This window comes from Sebastes fasciatus, chromosome 18 (assembly GCF_043250625.1).
Source record: "Sebastes fasciatus isolate fSebFas1 chromosome 18, fSebFas1.pri, whole genome shotgun sequence".
Classification (NCBI taxonomy): domain Eukaryota; kingdom Metazoa; phylum Chordata; class Actinopteri; order Perciformes; family Sebastidae; genus Sebastes; species Sebastes fasciatus.
The window spans coordinates 4823867-4838703 of NC_133812.1; the positions used below are offsets into that span (position 1 = coordinate 4823867).

At 44.4% G+C, this 14837-nt stretch overlaps 1 protein-coding gene across 6 annotated transcripts in view; it reads left to right on the forward strand.

Moving 5' to 3' along the window:
* enah (ENAH actin regulator) overlaps positions 1–14837 on the forward strand; it is a 168468-nt gene that overhangs the window by 108407 nt on the left and 45224 nt on the right. For all 6 annotated transcript variants that reach the window (XM_074616599.1, XM_074616598.1, XM_074616600.1 and 3 more), the window contains one exon: positions 2347–2419. In XM_074616599.1, coding sequence (XP_074472700.1) covers positions 2347–2419 — 73 coding nt within the window. The remainder of the gene's footprint in view (positions 1–2346; positions 2420–14837) is intronic.

A 14837-nucleotide genomic window follows, 5' to 3' on the forward strand; every position in this document is an offset into this window, starting at 1 on the left:
CAGGGATGCGCTCCCACTAAGGATCCACAGGTCTTAACGAAAAGAAACAACAGACAACTCAGACGTGACAAACTCTATTTTCTTCTCTTGTGGAAAAGTAGCTCATGCCAACACCAGTGATAAGTGGGGTCAGCGTGTGTGAGCGGGCCGGAATACAGAACCAGTCGTCAGCCTGGCTGCAGCCCATATTCTGCATGTTTTATCTGTCTGTCTGAACAGACAGACAGACAGACAGACAAACAGACAGTTAACACTTGGCTGAATACTATGTGCAGTGGAATCTGCTCCATTTGGTACGGAGGGAGAAGGAGCTCCATGTTGGTCCATCTGGTCCCGTTCAGGTTTTTGCAGAAAAGACAGCTCATTAGCAAGTGTAAATGAGACAGTGATGTCTGGGTGTCTCTTGTTCTCGTGCCAAAGGCTACCGAGGGTACGGCAGTGTGTGTTGTCAGCGTTTCACAGTTTATACTAGACCAACACATTCTTCTCACTTCCAACTCGTCAAATACCGACGTCTGGTCAGTGGCCCTGCGCTTCAAATATGACGCTCGAGGTGCCCCCCTAGTGTCAGTTTTGGACATGTCAGGGACGGCGAGTCAGTTTATGCTCTTACATGCATAGAGTCTCTTTTTAGGTATTTTTACTCAGTTTACTTGGTCAGGTTAAGGAAAAGATTGTGGTTTGGGTTCAAATTAAGGCTGGTTAACACGCTAACAGCGTTAACGCAAATTCGTTTTGATGCCACTCATTTCTTTAACATATATAACGCAACTTGTGATTTTTAGGTCCTAGCAGGCTCAGTTTTACAGCTAGAGTGAAGATACTGGTTAAATATGAAACTAGAAAGAAGAATCCATCGGTACCAACTATTTCATACTAGCTTGTTGCAAAGGAGGTTAAATAACGCTCCAAAGTTACGCTAAATTTTGGTGAGGAAAAACTGTTATGGCAATTTTCAAAGGGGTCCCTTGACCTCTGACCTTCAGATATGTGAATGTAAATGGGTTCTATGGGTACCCACGAGTCTCCTCTTTACAGACATGCCCACTTTATGATAATCACATGCAGTTTGGGGCAAGTCATAGTCAAGTCAGCACACTGACACACTGACAGCTGTTGTTGCCTGTTGGGCTGCAGTTTGCCATGTTATGATTTGAGCATACTTTTTATGCTAAATACAGTACCTGTGAAGGTTTCTGGACAATATCTGTCATTGTTTTGTGTTGTTAATTGATTTCCAATAGTTAATATATTCATACACTTACATAAAGCAGCATATTTCTTCACTCCCATGTTGATAAGAGTATTAAGTACTTGACAAATTCAAAGGGTTTGAAAACTTTTTGAACCATTTTTGAAATCATTTGACAGTCCCTGACCAGTTAAAGACACAGTGTCACAGGTTCAGTTCCCAACTACAACTGTATTCATCACTCTTCATCAGTCAGGCAGCTAATACCTGCTGCGTGTTCCTCCTTCATACTGAGTGACTGTTTGACCGACTTAACAGAGCACTTACACGACAGGTGACTTCTCCACAACCCTTCGCACCTGAGATCCACGGAAGCTAAATACCCAGTAGGTCCTTTACCTAACACTCTGTTACCATGGCAACCAGATGTATCTCGCTGCTTCGAAGGCTTTTCTAGCACCGGTTAGGGATGCTAATTTTGAAAAATGTTCTTAACCGATAACCGACCCTCGTTAACCGATAGCGAGTGCCAGACAAACAGTGTGTTTGTGCTACGTTAGCAGCTTTAGCATTGCCGGTGGCTTCGTGCTCGCCGCCGCCACACACAGTCTGTCAGTGCGGCGTAACTTTAACGAGTGTCTTACAGACCGTGTGTGTGTGGCGGCGGTGAATGCGGGGTTGTCGGTGGCGTTATAGCTGTGAACGTAGGTGTAGCCGTGTGTGTACAACTTCCTGTATCCTGCGACTCCGGCTCCGCCTCTTAAGGTGGGCTCTTAAGGTGGACCAGCTTTTCTCCTTAAAGTGACGAGCCGCTCAGCTTTTTTAATTAATTATTAACATTTCTTTTATCCATTTTAACCGATAGTGTTAATCGGTTAAAATGCTTAATGTCGGTTAACGGTTAAACGGTTAATTATTAACATCTCTAGCACCGGTGGCTCTATCTAACTTTGTCTTTTGATAGGTTTAATTAGAAGCTTTAAGTATCTTGTTACGTAATATGAAATGTATTTAAATGTTGTATGTTTTTGACTGTAGATCTATGTTTCGATTACTGAAATGGTACACGAGGTGTTGTGTGTCAGTCATTTTGAGGATGTCAGCTGAATGTCTAACATGGGGCTGTCTGTGTGTGTCTGTGTCGCCCCCTACAGGCCCCACATTGCCTAGACAGAGCCCCCAGGTTCAGAATGGCCCCACACCAGAGGAGATGGACCAGCAGAGAAGGTAAGAACATGTAAATACAGCACTATAAAGTCTGTTCACTTTGTGAGGCACCATTGTTTCTTCCATCATTGTCTCTTCCATTTCTATTCTTTTTCTTCTTGTCCACCACCAGTCAATCACACTCACACTCACACATAGGCTGCGGTCGAATAGTCTTTTTTTTTTGTTTAGCAAGGTTCCTAACTGAAATGTGAAGTGAGTTAAATGACCCGGAAGTATCTAAGTGGCATCCGTGATAACAGCTGATCGAATTCTCTAAATGCTATGGAGAGGTATAACGACAGCGTGACAGCTGTGACCCCGTGACCGAGCCATGTGACCGAGCGACCGCTACTGTGCTTACTCCACGGGCCCAATGGATGCGGAAGATCCGGGTACTTTTCCACTCGGAAGTCGTGCCATTTTGGCTTCATGTGCCACTGAGCAACTTTCATAGGAATGAACGGGGCCCCCCCTCCAACGCTGTATCCAGTTCTCTTTATACATCGATACTACGTATCCCTGCCAGTACAACTGTGTGGTGTATCACATGATCCCTAATTAACATTGCGATATAGGACATTTGTGCTGCATTCAAATGCGAGTCCCCGGTTGGTAAATTTTACGTAAATGTCCCCAGTCGGAACAACAACAACTCTTAAAAAGTTAAGTTACTTAAAGAGTTCTGTCAACATTTACAAATTATTCTGCTGCACTTTCCACCATTTAAATAAATAATGAGTGTTTTTTAATTTCTTTCTACACCATACAGGCATTGAATCGTGTGTTCAGGGATGCATGAAGCTGAGGGGTGGGAGGAGAACAATATCAAGCGATGAAGGTTGGGCTAGCCTAGTAGTACCGCCAAGAACTTCAATATACTTTCACTCCTGGACCATGCTTTACCAAAGGAAAGGAGACAATGCCATCCCGCTATTCCTTGCGGCAGACCTTCGTCAATAACATCCGTCGTTGCATAAATTACGTAGCCTCATGTAAATGCAGTCGGATTCTCTGAGCTCCGCGGTTGTCTTTTCCTAAGTCCTCATGAATTCTCCTTCATCTTTCCGTGACCTCAAGACGTTTTCCGTTGAGGTCAGGGAAAAGTGGTTCAGAAAAGACACTTTTTTTTTTGACTGTTGGACCGCAGCCTCGCACTCACACAAAGCCTTGCATGCTCCCAGTTGTTTTTCTTCCCCATACAAGGCCACTCTTTCCCCTCAGGTAATAATGAGTCTCTGGATACAGCTAGAAAACACATCACACACATACTTGCATACATACACACAGAGCCGTATTAATGGAGGCCAGATGTTGGCCGAGGTTTAGAACGTGTTCAAGGATTTAATTAGAATGAATTGGCTACACACACTCTCACATGCAAACACCGACGGGGGGGTGCACGTCATGGACATTTTTGAATAGAACTTCACCAACACATGACCACACGCAGAGACGTAAACAGCTAACTTTAGCGTCAGTTTGGTGACTGCTTTGGTAACCAGTTCAGATGAAGGGCAGCTGCTGCTCACCACATTGTGATGACATGAATGGCAACCGGAGGGACAGCGTAACACCGTCAAAACACCAGTGTCCAGCTTATCCAAACTAATTAAAGGAGAAACATAATGAATGCAGGAAGGCTCTCTGGAGGCCTATGTGATAATTGTATCCAGATACCGATCCAAGCAAAACACCTATTTAACATTTTGGAGTGATGTGTTAAGGGGCCAGTATAGCCCTACACCTTCCTGAGGTGGATTAGAAGGTCTCTGTCCGATCCACTTCTGTAACTTTCTGAAACTGACGATCCAACATCCTCACCCACTTTTCTCTTTAGCTTTTTTTTCATTCTTGGCACAACTATTATTATATACTATACAAGTACAACACTGTGAACAACTTCCAGGAGAGACCCAAATGTTTAAACGACATCAATTTTTTTTTTTTTAGGGCTGTCAATCGATTAAAATATTTAATCACGGTTAATCGCACGATTGTCTATAGTTAATCGCGATCACAAATTAATCATTGCATTTTTTTTATCTGTTACCATTACCTAAAGGCCCAGACACAGCAGCTTGTCATCAAAGAACTAGCGGTGACGAAGGCCGACTGTTGCGTCGCCTCACATTGCGTCGCCTTACGTCGCCTTTGTCTCGGCCAAAAGATTGCACTAAAAACACAACACAAAGACTACAGCCGACTACCAGTTAGCATGTACGTTCTGTGCCTGCGTGAGATGAAATAACTCTCCACACCAGCAGGTCGTGGTAGTCTGTATTCGTCAATCAAAAAGGGAAACCGGAGGGGCAGAGTATGGCGGATAGACAAGCCGTTGTTATGATACGTACATGAAACAAAGCGGCGTTTGTCGACCATTTTCACACCTCTCTGACTCACCACTTTCTTCACTTTCGTTTCTCTTCTCGTGCACTGATTCGTTGAAGCTGAACAGCCAATCAGTGATTTCTCTCACCGACGGGTTCTGCCGCCGATTCAACGTGCTGAATCGGCCGAAAAACCTCAAACACGGGCAGACTAGAGCCGACAGACGCTCACCGACGGCCCCAAACTGCCCAACGGCCAACCGTTGGCTTAGTGTGTCGGGGCCACTTAGAATGAGCCATTGCTATCTACGTAGGGAGCGGGTCCTCTCTCCACGGAGTCTGCCATGTTGCGCCGCCGTGTTTCTACAGTCGCCCAGAACGGACAAACCAAACTCTGTTAACTTTTCCTGCTTGGGCTGGAGTCCATAATGTTACTCGCTCCCGTCGCCGCCGCCACTCTCTCCCTCTCTCTTGCTTCACCACTCACTTCCCTCGTACACACACAATCTACGCACCGGCTTTGCTCCAAATGACCTACACTACTCTTACAACAACTGGCTCTAGATAGGGCCATTTTAGTTTTTGCATCGGCCACAGCAGTTCTTCTACATGTTTGGCACACAAGGGAGGATTCAGTTGGTTGCAATCTGCAACCTCACCGTTACATACCGCCAGATCCTACACACTGCCCCTTTAAAATATCGCAACTCAAAGCTTTACCCCAAACCGTACCCTAACTCTACCCCTAATTCTAATCTGAACCTTAAAACCAAGTCTTATCCTTTAAACAGGCCTTTGAAGAAGTGAGTAACGGCCAAAATGTCCTCACTTTCCAAAAATGTCCTCATTCTGTCGGTTAAAAACTTTCGGTCCTCACTATGTACCAAGTACAAGAACACGCACACACACACACACACACACACACACACACATAGTAAAGCATTCTTCAGGTGTGAGTCAATGCTTCTTCTAATTCTATTCGAGGTGAACTTGGATCTGCCAGGAATTTTACAGACTGTGTAGGTCTGAGAGCCTGATGGATCTGGCTGCCAGCACCCCCCTCCCTTTCTTCTTCTTTTCCTCCCCCCTTTTTGCTTTCTCACTTTCAACCCTTTTGTCTCCGTCTAGCTTCATTCGTCTTTCTTTTCTGCCTCACCTCTCCCCCCCTCCGGTTCCGGTCATGCTCCATATTTAGCAGCGGATGACAGACAAGGCAGCAAGTGGATCAGTGACTGAGGTCATCTGCTGATACAGAGGCCAATATCAGCCCCGGTGTGCGAGAGCGAGTACAGGATGTGTAGAGGCCTAGAGAGAGTAGGATGAAAGAATGGAGGAGTGAGGAGACTAGTGCAGAAATGAATTGGCAGCACACGTCTGCTTCTTGAAAAAGGAAAGCTAGCATAAGCTTTGGAAGAAGTGGAATTTCTGTTTGGCCAACAAACATTGTCAGGTCATTTTTGAGCAGCTGTTTCACATCTAATCAGCACGCCGCTGTCAGTTTACAGACTGGGAAAAGCATCTGCACACCAACATCTGTTTAAAATGATTATTCAATCCAAGCTTTGAATCATAAACCTTCTTCAAAGAACTTCCAGGTTTTTAATTTGTTACATAAATAACTGTAGCTTTGGCTGACCTGTTATCCGAAGTTATTCTATTAACCACCCGACCAAACGGTTTCAAATCTCTTTATCTGTATCTAACTAGTTTAACTGTCCTTCCGGGGTTTCTGACTGCCTTCACGTCACTGCAAACTAGGGCTGGGTATTGTTTAAAAAACGATGATGCCATTATCCTTAAAGTGATACCAATACGAATAGATTACTTCATTTGATACCCATCATGTGAATGGAAGATGCGCGTGTCCCACTGGCTAGCTAATCGCCGCACTGTTGCCGTTGTTGGCACTGTGCGTGCTGTGAGCACCGTTAGCTGCTAGCTGTCGGCTCAGACATCTCCGTGATCAGAGCCGTGTGGAGGCAATACATCAGACCGGTACATAAGGGTCCATCCATCTGCAACCGCTTATCCCGTTAGGGGTCGCGGGGGGGCTGGAGCCGATCCCAGCCGACATTGGGCGAAGGCAGGGTACACCCTGGACAGGTCGCCAGTCCATCGCAGGGCTTACACATAGAGACAGACAACCATTCACGCTCACATTCACACCTACGGGCAATTTAGAGTCCACAATTAACCTAACCTGCATGTCTTTGGACTGTGGGAGGAAACCGGAGTACCCGGAGAAAACCCACGCTAACACGGGGAGAACATGCAAACTCCACACAGAAGGGTCCCAAGCCGGATTCGAACCTGCAACCCTCTAGCTGTGAGGCGCCAGTGCTAACCACTGCACCACCGTGCAGCAGGTACATAAGGGTACTTCGCAAAAAAACTCAAGGCCACGCCCCCTTTTGGGGGATAGAAAGCTGAAGATCCCACAGACTTTGATGCAATTTGACATGTGTTTGGATTATAATTTTGACAAGTTTGTATGCATTCATCTCTTGTTAAACAAATGTTTCTTTTATACACATTTTTAATTATTATTTTGCGATCTTGCCTGAACCTGAGCATTTGTGATACCTTAATAAATGAAGGTTGATCACCGTCATGTCCCTTCAGTCTTTCCCCGACCAACACAGTGGTCGAATATTGCTTATCCAGACTTCTATACATAGTTGATTGAGTCCCGTCAGGCTAAGTGTTGTCTGTAAATAACCAACGTGTTAACAGCCAACTGTTTGATCTATAGGCTGAGATTTATTTGGAGACGACAGTCTGATGCAACGTTAATGTATGACTGGATTACTGCAGCAGCCTCACACTCAAGCTAACGTTAGCTAGCCATGCTAGTCACCGTCAGCAGCATCATTTAGCTTTTTACCAACCTGATAGTGAATATTCATGAATCGTATGTGCCTCAGATCTCAGTGTTAAAGCCTCGGTTAACCCGCTACACAACAGCTTTTCATAATTTTCTCTCCTGTGACGGCGAGTTTCTTTCCCCCAAAAGGGAGCGCAGCCTCGGAGATGACGCCATGCTGGTCTGGTCTATAGCTTGGAGCCATAAAGCCATGCTGGTCTGGTCTATAGCTTGGAGCCATAAAGCCATGCTGGTCTGGTCTATAGCTTGGAGCCATAAAGCCATGCTGCTCTGGTCTATAGCTTGGAGCCATTAAGCCCCTCTATTAAATCTTTTTTAGGACACAGCAGGGGAACAAATCAGAGATCAGCGTTTTTGAATCTTTTGTTGGTGCAACCAACTACACAGCAACTCTTCAGCATAGCGTTATTACTGTTACCGGTTTGTTTAAAGTAGAAGTTTGGAGACATGTTTCAACTTCTTCTGTTTACTCTGTTACCGTCTACGAGGGACACGGGATTGTTTTCTCCCAGAAGGGGGCTTGGCCATGAGAACCTATTCTGGATGACGTATTGCCGGTCTGATGTATCCCAACTGTATGGGTTGTAGCTGCTGCGGTAGTGGGCCAATCACACGTCGCATTAAATCGAAGAAGGATTGTGTTGATTGGCTGTGAGGAAAACCATACAAAAAGTTTTTTTTACTAGATCTGGGCAAAAAAAGGATAGATTACAGGTATTTTTTGACTGGAGAAGTTTCAATACTACTTTGTACTGGGTTGTTACGGTCGATACCTTAAAGGCATGGAGAGCCGATATCAAGCCTTACTGCAAATGCTCGTTATCTATCACTCCAGATCATTCGTCTATACCTTTAGTTAATGGATACAGCTGCCAGCCTCCGTCCCACCACGGAAAGAGAAGATTCTGACATGCCCTTTTGCACCTCCTGGAACAACATTTTTTAGCAAATATTCACACCAGGTCTGCTCTTGGGTTCCTCGGGCTGGAACACTATCTAAAATATGTGTCTACACAGTCAGCCCATTATTGTAAAAACACAAAGCTGAATGGCACAATGGGGGAAAATATCCTAAAATCATTTATAACCTGCCCTTTGACCAACGGCTAATGTTTTGGCTACGTCTTAACTTCATCAGGAATGTGTGTCACACTGAGCCATGAAGCCTGATACGGAGACGGAAGAAGGAGAGAGATAAAGAAAGAACCGGAGATATGGATGAGTGAGAGGGATGTTCCTCCTGTCCTCGTTCCTCTCCGCCTCGTTAAATACGATGAGCTAACTTCATTCCACAGTGACCACACATGTTCAGTCAAACACGTTCCACAGTCATCGGTGTGGCCTCTGCGAGGGGTAAACATTGAGATCATTCATCTGTGTAGAGGCTGGAACAATTCAAACGCCTCCGTAGTGGGATTTTCCACAGGGTCACACGATAGCAGGGAAAATATGCTGCACATCTTCCCGTCTGTCCTTCGTCTACTTCCTCCTCCCATCTCGTCTTTAATCCTCCTCTCCATCGAGACAGAGATGGATGATTTATGTAAATAATTTCCCCGCATGTATACGAGCGGAGGAGTCACGGACGGCTGAGGGAGAAAGAGCGCGGATAAACCACCTGTTCAGAAATGCAGGGTGCTACCCTCAGATTAAAAAGACATGAGCTGGAAATAATAGGCTGTGGTATAAATAGCCGCGTGGTGCGTGGGAGCAGGGGAGTGTGTGTTGGGTGAGGGAGAGGAAATGTGTTGCACGGTCTTGAATGAAAGTGAGGATGGAGAAATGGAAAAGGGAAAGAGAGTGTGTTAGATCCGTGTTAGCTGTTAGCACGTAGCTGCTGTGTATTTAACACTCCGAAGATGAATACGCCAGCAGCTGCTCTGCACATTGTCACAGATACGTGTTGACATCCGCATATATTCCCAAATGACAGTCACACACACACACACACAGAAACATCTCTAAAACCAATATGTTAGCTTGGCTCTTATAACAAGGTTGGGGTTAGTGGGACACAACATGACACATGGAGTGTGCGTGTTTGAGTATATATTGCACACTTGGACTGGATCCCCACTAGAGTAGGCCCATATGGTCCATCTGGGCTCCTATCCATTCATACAACATATCCTGGTCCTGTGAGCCAATGAGGCGAGCCGCTGAGTCCGGCTGGCCAACAGATTTCACCAGACTGCAGTGTCCCCGGAGATTTAGCACAGTTGTCACTTGTGGCAAAGTGGCAAAACCCGAATGTGACATCATTTTTGCTCAAGGAAAAACAAAACTGTACAAATGAGGACCATATAACAATCACCACAATATTAGGGTATATGAAAGACCTAAATATTCCAATGAAAATCCAGTGAATTTAGCCTCACTACTGATGTATAATGCTGTGTTCACACCAAGTTTGAAGCAAACATTTCATACAAAGTCAATGCAAAGAGGTGAATAGCGCAAATGACACAACATGAATATGCAACATTTTTCAACTAGAGCGAGAAATTCGCATGACGCTGAATCGCGAAAGCCTATCGGCGTTGCGTTTCTCCACCTGTCGTCACTGACGTCCTGACATTGTTGAATCAGAAATGGAGGACAAGCTTATTGTGGCTGTTTGCAGGCACCCAGAGTCATCATATGTTGAGTGTTGATAGAGCAGCTACAATGTTGACACCGATCAATCCAAACTCCATTTAGAAAACAAGCAATTTAAAGGTTGTTTGCTTGTCGTCTTGCGGACAGACCTGACAAAGCATGAATTCAGACTTTTTACAAATCAGCATCTTTATGTAGTTATTTCGGCATCCTTTTGATCCGTTTATTGCAATTAAATCACAGCAAAATCTGTTTATTTTGGGTTCATACCGCAGTAGCGTGTGGCTTGCTAGATACAGTCAGTGCAATGGCACTGTATGCGAATACAGCTCGCCGCCAGGTGATGTTATGAACCCAGAAACGACGGCGTTTGGTTTTCTGACATATCTGGGACTTCCACAACATAAACAAAGCAGCAACAGTGGTTATTTCCTCCATGGTTGATGGCGGAAAGAAAAGTCGTTGTTGGTATCTCTGGACGGAGACGCTAATGAACACAAATGATCTCGGCGGTCCAACTCCCGTGAGTACAGTGAAGCAAAAATTCGCTTTGTGCTTGATGTGACCGCAACTTAACAGCATTTGGGATTAATGATGAAGCGAAACAAAAGTGATACTAAGCAAAATAAGTAGCTGTTTTTTCGGGATATAGTTGAGAAAAGAGAGCCCAGTGTGTGTCGTGAGGAGCTCTGTGTAAGTGTCTCTATTGAAGAGTCTGTGGTGGGTTGATGGTGGCTCACAGAGTGAGCAGCATGTCTCCAGGCTGTGACTGCAATATAGACACCTGTCCAACAACACTGCAGCTGAGCATGAGGGTGTATTTCAAACTGTCCCTATTACATTCTCACTTCCTGTGTAGTCAAGTCAAGTAAATTTTATTTGTATAGCCCTAAACCACAAATCACAAATTTGCCTCAGGGGGCTTTTCAATCTGTACAGGATCAACACCCTCACACCACCCACACAGTACGACCCTCTCATCGGATGATGAAAAACGTAACCAAAAAAAAACAACCCTTTTAACAGGGACATTTTTTTTAGAAACCTCGGGAAGAGCAACACAGGAGGGATCCCCCTTCCAGGATGGACAGACGTGCAATAGATGTCGTGTGTACAGAGTAACAACATAATGAAAATACAATATAGACAATCCATATGACAAATAATAATACATATAATGTGAACATATGTGAGAAGGTGGATCCAGGAGGATGTCAAGCAGCTTCCCGGCGTCGTCAAATAGATAGAGCCAGAGCAACACGACCTCCTCTCCACGCCAACCAGATAGAGCCAGAGCAACACAACCTCCTCTACACGCCAACCAGATAGAGCCAGAGCAACACGACTTCCTCTCCACACTAACCAGATAAAGCCAGAGCAACACGTCCTCCTCTCCACGCCAGATAGATAGAGCCAGAGCAACACAACCTCCTCTCCACGCCAACCAGATAGAGCCAGAGCAACACAACCTCCTCTACACGCCAACCAGATAGAGCCAGAGCAACACGACTTCCTCTCCACACTAACCAGATAAAGCCAGAGCAACACGTCCTCCTCTCCACGCCAGATAGATAGAGCCAGAGCAACACAACCTCCTCTCCACGCCAACCAGATAGAGCCAGAGCAACACAACCTCCTCTCCACGCCAAATAGATAGAGCCAGAGCAACACGACCTCCTCTACAACAGGGAACCTAGAGAGAGGACCATATTTTTGTTTTTAATTCTCAGTTGCTTAGTAATCACTCCATGTTTATTCCAGCCCCCTTTGCACTCTGCACCGTTGCACTATTGACCTACTGATTACAAATGTCATACTTCTGATATCCATTTGCCATCGATCTATTTTTCTTATACCCCTGTTTTCTTTGTAGTTTTGTTGTGCTTTAGTTTCTAATATCTAATGTGGTGTTGTTTTGGTTCATTATGGCTATTTTAGGTCAACAGGTTGGTTGGATAAATTATTTAATTTTTGTAGCTAATGAATACACTCCTAACTATTAAACTGAATGAATGAAATGGTAATGAGGGCCTTTGCAAACCTCTGATCTTCATACCCTTTGACTACAGATCCTATTGTAACGTTATTTGCATTCTGTCTATGCAGCTCTCCTCCTTCATGTTTCTTGGCTCTTAATTTTGACAATAAGCCATTCGATGTTCCCAATATTGCCCCAAATCCTCTCCGACTCTGCCCCAGAGTGTCTTCAACTCAGTCATCGTAAGTTGATGCAAAGAGGAAAAGGAATATGTGCGCGTGTGCACCTATATCTACAGTATGTGCGTGCTGGGATTCAGGCCGTACCGCCGCCGCCCACGCTCCCTTAGCAACGGTTTCCCTGGCAACTCTTGTCAGGAGGCGAGTAAGACGCCAGTTAAACCCCGGGCAGGAAGGCTTTTCACAGCTTTACGTTTCCCTGCAAGGCAGAGAGAGGGACCTGGAGGGAGGAGGAACCTGTTTTAGGTTCACCCATCAGAGGCAGCAAATATGTAGACAGTGCAGACAAGAGGATTTCATGTGGGAGTCATTGCATTGGTCCCTGGGAAGTGACAAAATACATGAAACAATGCTCATTGCGCTCAGTTTATATAGAGCGCTGCAGGAATGAGTCCTAAAACCGGGAAATGAGTTAGCATTTTAGCACTTCTGGTTCCCTCGTCTGGAAGTCAATGGGTTTTTTGAATGAGTTTTTTAGTTAGATGCCTGAAATAAGGTCTGTGGTTAACACAAGCTGAAGAGATTTTAACGTTTTTTTCTACGACATAAAATACATCAATAAATACCCCAATGGCGAATTTTTGTGTCTTAAAAAGGAGGTTGCTAACAAGTGGCTAAATGAGTATTATTAATGTTCGTTTATAGCCTATAACGTTAGCTTTTTACTTCTGGCGATCACATTTACTCTTCAAAAATCATAAAAGTTGTGTTCATTTGTGGAGATTCTCTTGCTGAAGAATCACATCGCCTTGATCCTCTTATTTTTGTATTTTTGTAACGGTGATAACATTCGATAAACTAGTAAACAAAAGGAACGAAGTTGAATCGTATTATTGTCAAGAACATGAACTGTATATTTCTTCTCACCCATGATTCTCATTATTTTCTGTTGCAAACACAGACCAAACTGTATTGACAGTGAACTTGAGTTCAACATAGGCTTGTTAGTGTTTTGGATTTGACAGACTGCATCGCCTTTTTTTCCTTTTTCTTTTCTGTCAATCTTGATATTCTGAGTCTTGATTAGAGCACTCTTGTTTTCCCAAAAGTCTGAATCATAAACCCGTTACGCTCTGACGTGCCGTAGCAGGAAATGCACAGCTGGATCTAATAACATCAACGACGGCTCCCTTCCGCCAATTATTGCGATGCAACACAGCAATTAGTGACGTTATTAGTTACACCTGTGTTTGACAAGTCAACATATCTGCTGTAAAAAAGAAAAATGGTTTAATCAGCTTTAGTTTCACTGAACGTTTTTCAGCCTAGTCATGTGAGTCATCTCCATGTGCACTTCCACACACACAAAAACAGGCATGCACAAAATGTACACCTCAAACATGTCTCTACAGACAGGTTATTTTAAATGTGTGTGCACATTGTTTAGGAATGTCTTGATCTCCTGCTTAGGAACACTCTGTGCATGCTTTACATCCATAAATTATACGGTGAGGCGTGTGTGTGTGTGCGTGCATGCGCTTAAAGCAACTAATTCACAACTCTATTGTCCTTTCAACACAAATTTGGCCAACAGTCAAGAGTTTAAAAAGCCTCGGTGCGAGAAGACATTCATCAACGCCAGCACAAGCATTTAGCTACGACAAAGGAAACAGCAGTGCAACTAGACATCAGTACAGCTGAGGTTGCCTCTCCGCTCTAATTAGGACAGATTCAGCAAGTACAGCCTCTCTTTCTAAATGAGAAAGAAATGAGGCAACGCACTAGACAAATTACTGCTGACTCTGTTAGTTCAGTTTTCTTTGTTTGAATTTGCTCCAACAGCAGAAGTCCCACTGAGGACATGGTAGTTTAGATGTTAAGGAGACTGACAGGTAACAGGTTGGCCGCGTGTACCATAGAAATGTCCCAGTCATAGACTGTATATAGGGAAATGGATGTCATGGATGAGTTCAGTATTTTGGCCGTCACCATCTTGGTTTTGGGCCATCGCCATATTGTTTTTTTGGAACCAGAAGTGACACGAGATGGTGGAGCTAAGTAAAACCGAACGCTGAATAAGACATTTTTAGGCGACCAAAACTTCTCTGAACTGAAAACACATCGTGAAATGGTTAAAGTTGTCAATCACAAAGTTGCCCCGCCCCAAAGCATCCCCTGCTTTATGGTCTATTTGACTCTAAATGGGACCATAATTTACTAAATGAACATCATGCTGTATTGAAGAAGACTTGAAACTAGTGATTGAGACCATAAACAATGTTTACAATGTTTACTGAGGTAATAAATCAAGTGAGAAGTAGGGTCATTTTCTCATAGACTTCTATACAATCAGACTTCTTTTTGCAACCAGAGGAGTCGCCCCCTGCTGGCTGTTAGAAAGAATGCAAGTTTAAGGCTCTTCAGCATTGGCTTCGCTTTTAAGAACCGGAGGTAGCCACCTGATCAACCC